Below are 17418 nucleotides of genomic sequence, written 5' to 3'. Positions count from 1 at the left end.
TAGTGGAAGGCAGGGGTTTGGCATTACTGGGAGGAGATTGATTGACATTAGTGGAAGGCAGGGGTTTGGCATTACTGGGAGGAGGAGATTGATTGACATTAGTGGAAGGCAGGGGTTTGGCATTACTGGGAGGAGGAGATTGATTGACATTGGTGGAAGGCAGGGGTTTGGCATTACTGGAGAGGAGATTGATTGACATTAGTGGAAGGCAGGGGTTTGGCATTACTGGGAGGAGGAGATTGATTGACATTAGTGGAAGGCAGGGGTTTGGCATTACTGGGGGAGGAGATTGATTGACATTAGTGGAGGGCAGGGGTTTGGCATTACTGGGAGGAGGAGATTGATTGACATTGTGGAAGGCAGGGTTTGGCATTACTGGGAGGAGGAGATTGATTGACATTGGTGGAAGGCAGGGTTTGGCATTACGCAGGGTTTGGCATTACTGGGAGGAGATTGATTGACATTGTGGAAGGCAGGGTTTTGGCATTACTGGGAGGAGGAGATGATTGATTGATTGGCATTACATTGGTGGAAGGCAGGGGTTTGATATTACTGAGAGGAGATTGATTGACATTGGTGGAAGGCAGGGTTTTGGCATTACTGGGAGGAGGAGATTGATTGACATTGGTGGAAGGCAGGGGTTTGGCATTACTGGGAGGAGGAGATTGATTGACATTGGTTGAAGGCAGGGGTTTGATATTACTGAGAGGAGATTGATTGACATTGGTGGAAGGCAGGGGTTTGGCATTACTGGGAGGAGGAGATTGATTGACATTGGTGGAAGGCAGGGGTTTGATATTACTGAGAGGAGATTGATTGACATTGGTGGAAGGCAGGGTTTGGCATTACTGGGAGGAGATTGATTGACATTGGTGGAAGGCAGGGGTTTGGCATTACTGGGAGGAGGAGATTGATTGACATTGGTGGAAGGCAGGGGTTTGGCATTACTGGGAGGAGGAGATTGATTGACATTGGTGGAAGGCAGGGGTTTGGCATTACTGGAGGAGGAGATTGATTGACATTGTGGAAGGCAGGGGTTTGGCATTACTGGAGGAGGAGATTGATTGACATTGTGGAAGGCAGGGTTTGGCATTACTGGGAGGAGAGATGATGACATTGATTGACATTAGTGGAAGGCAGGGTTTGGCATTACTGGGAGGAGATTGATTGACATTAGTGGAAGGCAGGGGTTTGGCATTACTGGGAGGAGGAGATTGATTGACATTAGTGGAAGGCAGGGGTTTGGCATTACTGGGAGGAGGAGATTGATTGACATTAGTGGAAGGCAGGGGTTTGGCATTACTGGGAGGAGGAGATTGATTGACATTGGTGGAAGGCAGGGGTTTGGCATTACTGGGAGGAGGAGATTGATTGACATTGGTGGAAGGCAGGGGTTTGGCATTACTGGGAGGAGGAGATTGATTGACATTGTGGAAGGCAGGGTTTGGCATTACTGGGAGGAGGAGATTGATTGACATTGGTGGAAGGCAGGGGTTTGGCATTACTGGGAGGAGGAGATTTGGCAATGAGGGAAGGAGGACTTGGCATTTGGTAGGAGGAGATGTTGAGAGGGAGAGCTTGATTTGAGTAGAGGGAGGAGCATTGGTTGGAGGATAGAAGAGAGCTTGATTGATGTAGAGAGGAGGAGTTTGTGGGAGAGAAGAGCTTGTTGATAGAGGAGGAGGTATAGCAAAGATGGAAGGGAATAGCAGCTTGGCAGTGGGTAGGAGGAGGTATTGGCAAAGATGAAGGGGAAGGAGCTTGGCATTGTGGTAGAGAGGAGGATATTGGCAAAGATGGATAAGGAGCTTGGCATTGGTGGTAGAGAGGAGGATATTGGCAAAGATGGGAGGGAGAAGGAGGCTTGGCATTGGTGGTAGAGACGAGGGTATTGGCAAAGATGAGCGGGAAAAGGAGCTTGGCATTGGTGGTAGAGAGGAGGTTATTGACAAAGATGGGAGGGAGAAGGAGCTTGGCATTGGTGGTAGAGAGAATGATATTGACAAAGATGGGAGGGAGAAGGAGCTTGGCATTGGTGGTAGAGAGGAGGATATTGGCAAAGATGGAGGGAGAAGGAGCTTGGCATTGGTGGTAGAGAGGAGGGTATTGGCAAAGATCGAGGGAGAAGGAGCTTGGCATTGGTGGTAGAGACGAGGGTATTGGCAAAGATGAGAGGGAAAAGGAGCTTGGCATTGGAGATAGGGAGGAGGATATTGGCAAAGATAGAGTGAGAAGGAGCTTGGCATTGGAGGTAGCGAGGAGGATATTGGCAAAGATGGAGGGAGAAGGAGCTTGGCATTGTTGGTAGAGAGGAGGGTATTGGCAAAGATCAGAGGGAGAAGGAGCTTGGCATTGGTGGTAGAGAGGAGGATATTGGCAAAGATCGAGGGAGAAGGAGCTTGGCATTGGTGGTAGAGAGGAGGGTATTGGCAAAGATCGAGGGAGAAGGAGCTTGGCATTGGTGGTAGAGACGAGGGTATTGGCAAAGATGAGAGGGAAAAGGAGCTTGGCATTGGAGATAGGGAGGAGGATATTGGCAAAGATGGGAGGGAGAAGGAGCTTGGCATTGGTGGTAGAGAGGAGGATATTGGCAAAGACGAGAGGGAAAAGGAGCCTGGCATTGGAGATGGGGAGGAGGATATTGACAAAGATGAGAGGGAAAAGGAGCTTAGCATTGGTGGTAGAGACGAGGGTATTGGTAAAGATCAGAGGGAGAAGGAGCTTGGCATTGGTGGTAGAGAGGAGGGTATTGGCAAAGATGAGAGGGAGAAGGAGCTTGGCATTGGTGGTAGAGAGGAGGGTATTGGCAAAGATCGAGGGAGAAGGAGCTTGGCATTGGTGGTAGAGAGGAGGGTATTGGCAAAGATCGAGGGAGAAGGAGCTTGGCATTGGAGATAGGGAGGAGGATATTGGCAAAGATGGGAGGGAGAAGGAGCTTGGCATTGGTGGTAGAGAGGAGGATATTGGCAAAGACGAGAGGGAAAAGGAGCCTGGCATTGGAGATGGGGAGAAGGATATTGACAAAGATGAGAGGGAAAAGGAGCTTAGCATTGTTGGTAGAGAGTAGGGTATTGGCAAAGATCAGAGGGAGAAGGAGCTTTGCATTGGTGGTAGAGAGAATGATATTGACAAAGATGGGAGGGAGAAGGAGCTTGGCATTGGTGGTAGAGAGAGGAGGATATTGACAAAGATGGGAGGGAGAAGGAGCTTGGCATTGGTGGTAGAGAGGAGGATATTGGCAAAGATGGGAGGGAGAAGGAGCTTGGCATTGGTGGTAGAGACGAGGGTATTGGCAAAGATGAGAGGGAAAAGGAGCTTGGCATTGGTGGTAGAGAGGAGGTTATTAGCAAAGATGGGAGGGAGAAGGAGCTTGGCATTAATGAAAAAGGATTGATTTTTTTTTTTTTTTTTGGAAGAAGGATTTGGTGATCTTGGTTCAGTTTGATTACCTGGAAAGTCCACCAATTGAGAGACTTAGTATTGTAGAGATTTTTTGATTGTAGTCAATTAAAATAACAGGGTATGTATACACCAGTTATAAACCATTGTATATGCTAAGTGATTAATCACATTGTAGTTTGAAATGACCTACTGTATAATAAGATGCAATCTAAAGCAATAATAATAAACAGTTCTCAAACTATGGTCCTCTAAAGGGAGAAAATATTTGATTTAAATATTACAAATGTCTGTTTGTTTACAAAGTTTTGACCTATTGGGCTGATTCTCAGGTACATGGACCTTCTCATGGCCGGAAATTTGTGAAAGGAAAGACATTTTTATTGTTTTAAATAAAATAATTCAACCACATCATTATAGTCTAATCCTGAAACCTCAATTTGCGCTGATGTTGCTCAATGCACTCAAACATTGAGGTTGAAGGTTACAATGAAAGGTTATTAAGAAGCTTGGTACAATATCAGATAACTGCCATAGTGTTGATAAAAGTGCTTGTTTTGATGTTCAGAGTTATGCCCCTTGACAGGTATGCTCTTTTGATAATTTCCTTGTATATTTTTTTTTTCAATATAAACACTGGTTAATAATTAAGCCTTAGGCTAAGAGTTCCATTTTAATTATGAGTTATGTCCCTTTGATGAATCTCCCCTGCCGTTTTACGCTGGAACAGAGATATTAAGTTAGCCTTTGGCAGATTTGATTGGCCACATGAGTTATAAAACTCCAGGTAGATCTTCTCTTAAAGGTGCTTCCTCCCTCTTTTAAATGTTTTATAATGAACAACATTCAGGTGACTGAATTTTCCTGAAAGTAGAGATTTTTTTCATGTGAGATTAAAGATTTTGCAATTTTCTTCTTTTTCCTTTCACTTTTATGTTTAAGTTTTAAATCTTATCTCATCTCACCATTGACATTTGCTTTCTTTGATACACTTCCTGATCAAAAAAACATATTTTTTAATTAATTTAACAATATGATTAAGATATAATGTATACTAAGCAAACTATAGAAGGAGCTGCAGTAGCTAAGTGGTGAATCTTGGTTACAAGGTCAAGGCCTATGACAGCATATATAATAGCTTGGTGAAGAAGCTGTTAATCAGCTGGTGGTATCTTTAGAGGAACTCAGGTTTTCATTGACTTATACAAAAGAACTGACATTTAAACCTGTCTATAAAGACCACAAAATGGTTTTTATAGCCTGAAGTGTGTTTTATAAACAGATTGAATTGTGAAATTAGTCATTTGGGACTCTACAAAAGTGGTCTTATTAAGCAGGTGGTCTTTTTAGTTTTTGAAAAGGCATGTTTTATTTTCTAATATAGAACCCTACATTCAACAAAACCCTGCTGTTGTATGGTGATTTAAAAATACTTCATATTAAAAAGCCAATGGACAAGATCCTCTTTATATCAAATGAAACAATATTTAGATATAGAAAAGTTTGAAAATTAGTTTGGTTTCACTTCATGTACATAAATGGAAAAAAGAACAATTTAATGTGGGATGATAACATATAATTTACAAAAGGTTTTACTACTTCCTTGTATTATTGTTCTCCTAATGGGACATGGTATGGAAGGGTTTTCATATAGACGTCTATTTGAAATTGATTAAAATGTCTGACATTAATGTTGGTGTAATTACTAGATATCACAATCAGTTGCTTCCTTCAGGGATTATACAACTATTATGGCAGACATGCATGCAGCTCAACTAAATGTACTTAATTTAAGAATGAAACTTAATGCAAAAGTATTGCTAGATTGTAATGACCATCAAAAATAATTGTTCACATTGTACATATTGTGTGTGCAGGGAAATAGCCATAGCAGAAAGGTTTCATTTGTATGAACAACAGTATTCATGGTATCTACAATTTGTTAAATTTTGATATTCAAACTCCTATGAGGTGCCTTTGAATTCCAGGAAGTGACAGTTAATGGGTTTAAGCCACACCATGAGCTCGCAATTCAATGTGGAGCAAACACAATACAAAATGTCACATGCTGTATCAAGGTATTTTGATTGACAGTTGGCGAACCATTAATTTAAGTATGCAATTTGACCATCAACTTGATCTTCACAGAAATAGACAAAAAATACATATCTATATGAATGGAATCAGAAGTACATGTGCCCTGTACAATGGCTTTCTGCTCTATAGACATTCAGTAAAAGATAAGAATCTATCTAAAACACTGGCCTGTTATCAGCCATCTCGCTGGGAGGAAGGACACCACTATCTATATGTGTGAAGTGGGAGTATACATTGGATTAAATCTATTACTGTTGGCCATGTTGTCTTTCTACACCACTCAGGGTCATCATCACCCTATCACAACCAGTCTCTGCCCGGAGTCTCTCCCCCCTCTCTCTCTCTCTCTCTCTCTTGATTCCATTTGGATGAGGCCAACCACAGATCTGTCCCATCAATCTTTGGAATCAGGGACCCGCTGGATTCGCAGACTTCATTGTGATTGTATAGGAACTATCTACACAATACATGTATATTCTGATATTGGATAGAGCTTATATTACTTGTTCCATGTTTATTCCGATGCAGTCGTTAATGTTTCTAACTGGTGGAAATGCCTGCAACACTATTTCTGAGCTATCATCTGATTTGTATATATCTGATATTTGTTTCAATACCAGACCATTTACTTGGGCTTACCAGACCATTTACTTGGGCTAATAAAAAATCAAAAAGCTGACAGTAATATTGTTAATAGATATTTCCCTGATCAGTATATATAAAAATATCTCTTTAAATGTCTCTGGGAATGAACAAACAAACAAACTTAATGAAATGTTTATCCTTCTCTGTTTAAACCTACTGAGTATATATATATATATAGGTGTTCTGTTCTATGTTTCCATATTTCAGAGTTATCTGCCCTTCCGGGTAGATATAATATTGATTGTTAATATGTAATGTATTTTATGGTACAACATCAATATTTCTTGCCCAATATTAAAGTAATGATGTCAGAACGATACCTATCTGAAAGGGAGATAATTCTGTAATATGCAAAAACAGAATAGCCTGTATAGAAATGTAAAATATATATAAATATAATTCATTTAAAATTCTATAACGATAGTGTATTAATAACATGCATAGTCCTAGGACAAATCCAGAAATAAATGAGTGTTATGAAAATTCCTAGTATGAATACAATGCTGAATTCCAGAAATTATGAGGGGGGTAGTGTTTTAATATATACATCAATTTTTGCATATAGGCAACTGGTTTGTATTTCAATTCTTTAAAAATCATTTTCTGGCCACTTTTCTTTGAATGTTGAAACTTGTGCTTTCCAAGTACTACAAAATATTTCAGATGTATACAATGAGCTCCAGCTCCTGGAATGACTGTCCTTAGTGTTGATCGAGTGATCAGTAAAACATTTGATCAAGACTTGACCTTTTGTCATGTCTGTCGGATTATGCATCACAGCTATCCCAGAGCTCACCTCAGTCTAGGTTATAGATTATATAGATGGTATTATAACTCACCCACACACCTCCAGACACTTTTAGACTCTTCTAAATCAAACACTAGACCAGTCCATTATGAAATTTCAGGGGAGTTACAACAAGACCTCTCTCTAGCAGTCTAGTAATATTTCCTAAAAGCACTGCAATGATAGCTGATTATCTACAGTATGAAACATGGATCAGACTCTCCAGAAAATGACGTCCATCAAACTATCGACTTCCATCAAGCTATCGACACCACAAGCATTAAATAGACGGGGTTGACTTTGTGTAGGTAAGAGATAGATGGCCCAACTGTTAATGTATTCCATGTATAGGCATCAAGATTAATTATCAGTATCATGGCTGTATGTATTATTTCAGTGGGTGTATCAGGGCTTTCAGAAAGGATAGAAGGCTTTTGTAGTTTATATTACCGAATGTAAAATGATTTATCGAGATTTTATCTGCCGTTTATAATTTGTTGAGAGGAATTCCATTTTTGTCAGGAAATTTGTGTCAGTTAATGTACATTTAATTGTTAGGTGAGAAAAAACCATTAGATGTTATATCTAATTTTTATATCTCTCTTTACAAAATACATTAGACTATAACGGTCGTATAGACATCTATCAATATTGGGATGGGAATGTTATTATACTGATAATGGCTGCTGAAATTTCCCTGATGGTAGAATATATGTGTCAAAATAGTTTTTGGGTGGATATTACATTTTGCTGTCAACTGGGGAATCCAAGTTTCCTAGAGCATAGATGTTGCTCTGTCTGATACTTATGTGTGGTGTAAATGGTACACAAAAATGAGGCTTTTTCAGTACACTAATTTTACCACTGGATAAGGAAACAAGACATTCATAAAACAATCCTTTTCAATGTCTCAGATATAGCAAAGTCCAGCTCCGGCAATAAAAAAAATAATTAAAAAAGAAATAAACTTGACCTGGAGAAGTACATTATATAAGCTAATAGGTTATTGATTGAGAGCAATAGTTTATGGCTATAAAGTTACCATAGAGAAAGTTCTAGGCAACATAGTTGTGAGGACGGCAACTGTTCAATGAAGCAATGAAGCCAGCCAACATTTTACCATAAAGGAGAGATGATGTTGACCAAACAGCATTATCTTGTCATCAGATTTAACCCCAAAACTACCTCTCTTTGTACTCTTACCTCTATCCACAAGCTGTAATTTTTTGAGGCAGACTTGTCTTTTATCTAACAGATATCTAGCCAATCAGAATTGGCGGAAGTTGTGATGTCAGGCTGCTCATTTTCTTACAGATATCGAGCTTGTCAGTGTCAGTAAACATTGCCCTATGTTCATTTAATCAAAAGTCTCTAAATCAGATTAACTCGGCTTGTTTGGGGAGAAATCCAAATTGACCACTGGTTGGACGGGTGTTGAATTTTTGTCCGCGATCGTCCAAGGATTTAATCAACATGTCCAATGATGGGATTTTTGTCTTGTCCTTGGAAAAGTCTTGTGAGTTCAATCAGACCTTAATGGAAAACTATTGCCTACATTGTGTACACTTAGGGCATTTCAGCTATATTAGCGTTCCTATCATCAGCGTAATTGTATTATAGAGCTCTGCTGGGATATACGAGGGATTTGTGACGCACAATATTGTCAGCAAAATGTGATGTCGATCAAGCAATTGTTTCGACACAGAGTGCAAAAATGATTTGTGTTTTATGTGAACCTGGTAATCCAATTCTTAGTTTTTGATTTAGTACAAAGTTAATGTTCGGGTATATATTATATCTGATAAGATTTACTGAAGAAAGGGAGAAAAATATAATGTTTCATTTTTAGTTAAATTTCTTACAAAAAGATGGAATTCTCCAAATAAGTAGTTGAGATAAATAAGATGAATTAGGAAATTCTTGAATTTATTAAAGTTTATAATGTTTTTTGATGTCACATAGTTAAGAAAATTACAAAATTTAGTTAAATGCTTTGACAATGAGTACAATATACAAAATGTAACTTTATTATAGAGGTCAAATTAACTGTGTTTCAATTTGACAATTATTTAAAGGACCCAGAGGAAGTGAGTCTAAGCACAGGGACTTGTAACGTAGATTGTGAGAAAGTCTGTTATGTATACATGTGTACTAGGCCTAAGCTTATATACTATATAAAAGGACAAGGGAACCAACGGTTCGCTTGGAAGAGGTACACCTGCCTCTACAAAAGTCGCCCGTGTTCCATCAAACATGGATAAATATGTACATATATAATACCAATACATTCTTAAATAAATTTTCGACATGAAAAACACAACTTCAATCACGATATAATATATTAACATACCTTTATTTCACTATGAACATGGAAAATGCAGTCAGATTTCCTTGCTGTCGTTTTGCTTGTCCACTGAAATCTAGGTTAAACACGTTTGTGTGGATATTGTGTACCCCATACCAGGACCGGAACTGGAAACCCCATATATACACAGTGCCTGTACACTAAAAGCTACAATATTAATGTGGTAACCGGTAAAGTAAAACATTAGAGTCTCGACTTAAGTTAGATTCTTCAATTAATGATACGTGTATTTCAAATAAAGGTACTTCTAAGAACCTTAACCATGAAACTTAATTTATACAGAGTCTGGGTACAGAATTTCAGTGCAGTATCGGGTAAGGGCGGGTACACTAAAAAGGTACCAATCTTCAACTAGAAATTGTCATAGACAATTTGGCGGGCTTTTCACTATATTTAGTTTACAATACCGTCATTGCCAGGTAAGTTAAGAACTAGGTAACGCATGGGTTTTGAAGTTGTAACCAATAAATGACGTTGACTTTCAGCCCTGAATAAAAGTGTTTTAGTGAAGATCTGCATGAAGTTTGATCAGCCGAAGATAACTCTCATCTTAATCCAATTCATATTTCCAAATTCGTTCGAGCAAATGATAACGAGATCAAATGCGCCTTAATGTCATCTGACTAGCGGTGTTGTTAAGTATATATACCCCGGTATGTATATTTAAACTCTGGACCCCTGTGACCTTGAACGTATGAAGACTCTTGTCATTTTGGTTATTGTTGAGTCATTTAAAGATGTGAACATATTTGACTCATGTGACCTTGAATATGGGTCAAGGTCATTCCTAGTATCTGACTTTATAGTCCATCCCCTGGACATCTTATATATGAAATATGAAGATCCTAGACCTTACAGAACTTCAGGAGAAAAGTTTTCAAGTTTATTGTTAAAAACAGGACCTTTAACATTTTACCCTTACCGAAAACCGGAATTTGCCATTTTTTGTAATAACATGTAGAGAGAAAAAGTTTACGCTTAAGATTATCTGCAAAATATATTATTGGATGAAATCTGTGAAAAGAACTGTTAGTGAGTTATAAGCATTTTTAAATTTTAAAATATGACGTCATAGCGGCCATTTTGTTTTTCTGATGAAGATGAAAATCATATCAAACGTTAGAGAACATTAGAGGGGTCTTTTCTATAGCAATTGCAGACTATATTAGTCATTCAGTTCGACAATATATAATGTTAAACATTTTGGCGGGAAATTAGCAAAGATCAAAGGATTGTTCAAAATGGCATACAGCATGAACTGGAAGTGCTACCGAAAAATAAAAGACACCAAATCCATTGGAATGACATTCTGCATCGATATGTAAAAAGAAATTTCGCAAAATCAAAAAAATAAAAATTCGTGAACTTTGACCTCATAGCGAACTTTTTAGTTTGACCTTTGACCTAATTGCTGTAATTGAATAAAAGTTCGTCTTTTATACGATCTACATAAAACATCAAAAATATTTGCTGTATCTTAAACGGTTTTTGAGTTATGGCTGTTTTAAACTTTTTAGTTATGACGTCATGGCGGCCATCTTGGATTTTTGACCTACTTAAAAATGTTGCGGTCACCCCTTCAACTCATGCCATACAATAAAGCAATAAGGCCATTGGCATACCTCTTACCATTTTGAAGATCTTTTGGACACAAAAAAGTGTAGAAGAATAATAATAATAAAAAACAGAACAAAAACAATAGGTCTTTTCACCACATGGTGAAAAGCCCTAAAAACAGAACAAAAACAATGGGTCTTTTCACCACATGGTGAAAAGCCCTAATTACAATATGGCAGATTATACGAACAAGAGTCGAGTGCTGGATAAAAAAAGTGTGATTCCTCGCTTAGTTGTTGGATTGGATTAATGAAAGCGTTATCGGAGATAGCCTATTTGTATTTGCAATGGGAAAATATCACCAGAAAGTGAAATGAATGCATACAAAATTTGTTACAAGGGAATATGAGTGCCTTTGACCTAGTTTTCACTGGACAGGCATAACGACAGTGAGGAAATCTGACTGCATTTTCCGCGTTCATAGTGAAATAAAGGTATGTTGATATATTATTTCGTGTCTGAAGTTGTGTTTTCCGTATCGAAAATTTATATATTAAATATATTAGTATTAAATATATACATATTTATCCACGTTAGACGGAATACGGGCGACTTTTGTAGAGGCAGGTGTACATCTTCCAAGCGAGCCGTTGGTTCCCTTGTCCTTTTATATAGTATATAAGCTTAGGCCTAGTACACATGTATACACGACAGACTTTCTCACAACCTACGTTACAAGTCCCTGTGAGTCTAAGTAAGCTGGTGGCCTATAATATACAGGTTTTACTGTAACAATCAATGTTCCTATCCACAAGGGCAGATAACTCTCTTACAATGAAGGATGGAGGTCTTCTATGTGATACATGTGCCATCATTTAAAGCAGAGATAGTGTCTACAGCTGTACATGTAGAGGAATGTTTCACCAGAGACAAGTTACAATGGACTTTTATTGAGCAGCCCTGTACTCTGCTCATTTGTTTGGTAAATGAGTACATCTGTTAAGGGTGTTGACCAATTTACTTATGTACTTTGACCAAATGAATGTTTGCACAACAAATATGAAAGAGATAGCAAAGAAAATAAAGAAATATCTTTTTTTTTAAAGATATATGGATACAGCAGTACTTGGTGTGTTCTTGCATTGCCCCTAATAGTTTGTTTCCTGTGAATAATGTTCACTCTAGCTGAAAACTTTAGCAAAACAGCAGGATTGTTTCCAGACCCAGAACCACATGGCTAAAGTTCCCTGTGAGGAACAACAATGTGACATTACCATACACGGAAATCGAGGCAACAAGATCTCTTTTCCTGTTAATGGAATCCTATGTTTTCTCCTAATGAATCTCAGTCCAGGTGGAATTCCAGGCTGTATCTCCATATGGAAGCATCTCTAGTCTCTGGAGTCATTGGCCTATTTCAGTATATAACCTTATTTACGGCTGTAAAAGTACACAGGAGGTGTATTCCGAGGTAGAAGAGTTCTCTGTACTTAACCATTTAAAATAAATCTGTTTTAATAGTTAGAGGGGCTCACTCTAGATTTTTATAGATCTGCTTCACTCATTAGTGCTAATGGTGATTTGATTAAATATAGACAAAAACTTGCTTGTTTCTACATCTAATGGTAATTAAACAAAGAACACTTCTTTTGTGGAAGACTTTAATGGTTTTGCATTGCATTTAGGATTTAAAGCACAAAGCTGTGTATAGCTTAACGTTTATGTACCCAAGATAACTAAGATCTTATAAAAGGACAACAAAAAGATTAATGTTGGTCAAATTTTTTGTGGTTAACAGTACTCCGATTGCCATATGGTAATGAAGAATTATCCAGATGTCAAGGGCAACAATATATCCAATGAAAATGGATTAATTCAATGTCAAGTACAAAATAGAAAAGGTTTTCCCAATGTCAAGGACAATAAATGGCTCTCCAAATGTCAAGGAAAATAAAGGGTTCTCCCAATGTCAAGGACAATAAAGTGTTTTCTCAATGTCGAGGACAATAAAGGGCTCTCCCAAGGTCAAGGACAATAAAGGGCTCTCCCAATGTCAAGGACAATAAAGGGTTCTCCCAATGTCAAAGACAATAAAAGGTTTTCTCAATGTCAATGACAATAAAGGGTTCTCAATGTCAAGGACAATAAAGGGTTATCCCGATGTCAAGGATAATAAAGGGTTTTCTCAATGTCAAGGACAATAAAGGGTTCTCCCAATGTCAAGGACAATAAAGGGTTCTCCCAATGTCAAGGACAATTAAGGGTTTTCTCAATGTCGAGGACAATAAAGGGCTCTCCCAAGGTCAAGGACAATAAAGGGCTCTCCCAATGTCAAGGACAATAAAGGGTTCTCCCAATGTCAAAGACAATAAAAGGTTTTCTCAATGTCAATGACAATAAAGGGTTCTCAATGTCAAGGACAATAAAGGGTTATCCCGATGTCAAGGACAATAAAGGGTTCTCCCATTGTCAAGGACAATAAAGGGTTTTCTCAATGTCAAGGACAATAAAGGGTTTTCTCAATGTCCTTGACAAAAAGGGTTCTCCCAAGGTCAAGGATAATAAAGGGTTTTCTCAATGTCAAGGACAATAAAGGGTTCTCCCAATGTCAAGGACAATAAAGGGTTCTCCCAATGTCAAGGACAATAAAGGGTTCTCCCAATGTCAAGGACAATAAAGGGCTCTCCCAATGTCAAGGACAATAAAGGGCTCTCCCAATGTCAAGAACAATAAAGGGTTTTCTCAATCTCAAGGAAGGACAATAAAGGGCTCTCCCAATGTCAAGGACAAGAAAGGGTTCTCAATATGTCAAGGACAATAAAGGTTCTCCCAATATCAAGGACAATAAAGGGTTCTCCCAATGTCAAGGACAATAAAAGGTTCTCCCAATGTCAATCAACAATAAAGGGCTCTCTCAATGTCAACGAAAAATAAAAGGTTCTCCCAATGACAAGGACAATAAACAGTTACCCCTTTGCAATGATGCAACAATTTTTAAAATGCCCAATAGCCAAGATGATGGTTTTTAAAGTTGTTAGAAAAGCAAGATACGTTTTATGCAACTTCTGCCTTCTACAATATCACAGGGAAATATAATTCATGGCAAAAGAAGATACAAAAGAACCACCATTTTACAATAACATGATCTTCTTATATAAGCATAAAGATACAGTCTGTTAAAGTGATCAGTTTTACCAATGTACTGTATAATGCTAAAGATGTCATCATATTCGATGTGCTTTAGAAATGTATATGAAGCTAGTAATTTAAGACTGATAATCCAGAATAGTAAGAAACAGATGTTTAAGTGAGAAAAACATCCTATCCAATATGGATGGATCTGTCTGTAAGCTATTGTGATTATGCTGCAATGACATATGTAGATAACAGCCTTGACCTAGAAAACTAGAGTCTTGGGGAGAAAATGTCCATTTGTTTGGGAAATGAACCGTAATAGGGTATTAATGACATTCAATGCCTAATAAGGAAAGACATTAGTATGTTGTATGCACATGAATACATGCATTATACTGTATTAGCATGATCCAAGTAACTTTCAATTATAAAATTTGAGTAGTAATAAATAATACTACTGAAGAAATTCTTTTTTCATGATTTCTGTTAGAACAGACAGTTAATGATTACTTCAACAAATTAAGAAAAAAGTCTTTCTTTAAAGTACATTATCTTTTGTTGTCAATTCTTTGGCGTTTTTTATTTTTGTTTATTAATTGGTAACTAAAACTTGAACACATTGCTATGCCCTCAAAGGTACTTCAAGGTCACATCAATTCTTTTGTAAAAGAAGTGTACTTGTAGGCATCAAGGCAATTGCTACAATTATTATATTTAAGAATTAATCTTTCTTTTTTTCATTTTAGAATTCAGCATATTTATATTTTTTGGTTTTGAACTAAAGGTTCGAAAGCCATTTTGATCAAACTTAATAAGTCATCCAGGCATAGTCTATAGGTAGTAATTCAAAACGAAATGATTAAGTTCAGTTGATCAATACAAGTTTTCTTCAAACTTGAGTAGGTTGATGATCAAGATTCTGTTCTTGTTTCTCCTAAAAAGAAAATGATTATAGTTTGCGACAAAAAGAATGACTATTGATTCAGTATAATGTGCACTGCAATCTTTTTTAACGTATAATTAAGTTCATAAAACGAGGGTTTCGTCAGACCCTACATGATCATCAGTAATGTATATTTTTATAGAAATTAATTGGTTGAAAGAAAGAAAATGGTAGTTGGTTAGAAGTTAGACAACATAAATAAACCAGCAGCTTGGAGTAATTGGATTTGTAACCTAGACTTTAAACATGGACTTTCAGGCTAAGGTAGTGACGCTCAATCCAAACACATATAACAGAGTCAGACACCTTAACTTCTTTAAATTGTTAGGATTTCTTAAATTGAAAAATTAGGTTCGGCCACTTTTTATGTATAATTTAAATTCCTTACTTATCAAGGTTTGGGGAATAGATGAAATCTAATATTGTTTAAGAGAACTCTTCATTTTATATAATTGAATTTTAATTTTTAAAACGTTCTAAGAATTTCAAATTCTTGGTGGTCAAGTTGACATCACTTTAAGCGGTACCAGACTCCTATGGGGCAATATATAAAATCTTTCTTCGTATTAAATATTCAGTGTAGTCTGAGACACCAAGCAACAAAGGGATTCTTTTCACCTCCCTTGCATTACAAAGTGGCAGAGGACAGTCTACCAATTCATCTCACCTAGCACTACACATGATACAGTTTTGGGAGGAAAGTCTGTTAACCAGAGCCTATTCTCTAAACGAAGCCCATCAACTGTATATCTACCAATTAAGGGAAAAAAACATGATATCAAATGTCAAATTATATAAAATAAAATTAAAATTTATAAATATATACATTCCTCATCATGAATAAATGTATTCACGAATATGTTGAAATCAATGAAAACAAGAAATATTATTGTTTACACCAAAACGAAGGAGGTTTACCCTATCAAATTTTACAATGATAGAATCCTCTGTTATTGCAATTCGGTCAAACAGTCATTAATGTTATTGTTTTGTTTCAGGTTTCGGACTGGTCCTGGAGTGGTTCCGACTAAAGCTCCTAAATATGCACAAAATGTTGTACTGGTTTTAAATGGAAGAGAACCAGCAAAAATTGCATTTGCAAAAACATGGCTGGATTATCTCCCTTCCCTGCCAAATCTTCAGAACGCTGCTGTAGTACTATTGGGCAATGAGCAGTGTGATAATGACTGGCTGAAGCCATATATGGAACGACATAACGGACTAGTCAAGCTGGCTTTTATCACCTATGATAGTTCAGAAATCGACAATAAATATTTCTACCAGTGGCCGTTAGGAGTTGCTACGTAAGTTTTCATTCCCACGTATTTAACCTAATGACATATGGTAGTTATCATGTCATCAACCAGGGCAGGGGCACTCCATAAACTTGACTTCAAGTACAAGGTGACCTTTCGCTTTTGTCTTATTGCAAAACAGTGATTGACATTCAATAGCATTGCAACAGAAAAGATTTAATGAGCACTGTGATGGGGCTGTATTTATGTCAACTACAAACAAACTTAGTTGATAAACATTTTGACCTTTATGCTTCTGTGATGATCATGGCATCCTTAGTGGACACCATAGAAGATTGGCTTTGTTGATTAAACAGGCTTTTATCCTTAATGAATAAGTTATGTGTTAGAAAAAGTGTAACATAAAGTGTTGCCAAAGTCTAGTGGAGGTTATATATTCCACCCCATCCCACTTTTGGATTGTCCAAGCTTCATACTGATGGGAAATTTATATCTCGCAGTCATTGCTGGTTTTCTGCCTTATGATATTTGCAATAGATCAAATAGTAAACAGTATCTTTAGATTTAAGATGTAAATTTCCATGAAAATTTTTATAGATTTGAAATATTTGGTTAAGAAACACAATCAGTGCTTAAGTTCAATGCTTTGTAATAGTTGATTCATCTGGTTTCCAAACATTTCCCTTCAATTATAGAATTATGTTATTTTGAAAAAAGAGGATCAAAATAGCGTTAGAGAAATTATGTTATTTTGAAAAAAGAGGATCAAAATAGCGTTAGAGAATATAAGAAATAGTATAGTCTTTCAACACCATGCAATCTTATTTGCCTTTTAACGATTATGAATGCTTTATTAATCTGTTTCAGGTATCGTGAATTCCCCAAGGTGAAAGGAAACAACGTTCCAGTGATGAACAGCAGACAATATTTATGCAACTTTCTAGGCACCATCTATAAGAACTCGACCAGAGAGACACTGGCTCAGTCTCTGACCTCTAGCTCTTTAGGGAATTCTTGTTTTGTGAAAGCCAGACATACGTAAGTCATAGCATTTGGTAACATATAAGACTGGAAAATTAACGGGCCTGAGCCTAATTTCTTCAATATTCCTTAACTTCAAATTCCTAATAGGAATTCAGCATAGCAGACTTAAAGAAAGATTATATATAAAATGCTTGATTTTGGAGAAATTGAAGTTTAGAAATATCCTTAAATTAAGGAATGTTAATGAAAT

At 37.1% G+C, this 17418-nt stretch overlaps 1 protein-coding gene across 1 annotated transcript in view; it reads left to right on the top strand.

Annotated features, from left to right (window-relative positions):
- Positions 1-17418, top strand: part of LOC138304624 (ribitol-5-phosphate xylosyltransferase 1-like) — a 122154-nt gene that overhangs the window by 96921 nt on the left and 7815 nt on the right. Inside the window, exons 4-5 of the mRNA XM_069244792.1 lie at positions 15927-16232; positions 17052-17222. Coding sequence (XP_069100893.1) covers positions 15927-16232; positions 17052-17222 — 477 coding nt within the window. The remainder of the gene's footprint in view (positions 1-15926; positions 16233-17051; positions 17223-17418) is intronic.

The sequence above is a fragment of the Argopecten irradians genome, chromosome 12, assembly GCF_041381155.1.
Source record: "Argopecten irradians isolate NY chromosome 12, Ai_NY, whole genome shotgun sequence".
NCBI lineage: Eukaryota > Metazoa > Mollusca > Bivalvia > Pectinida > Pectinidae > Argopecten > Argopecten irradians.
This window is presented reverse-complemented; position numbering and strand designations above follow the sequence as displayed.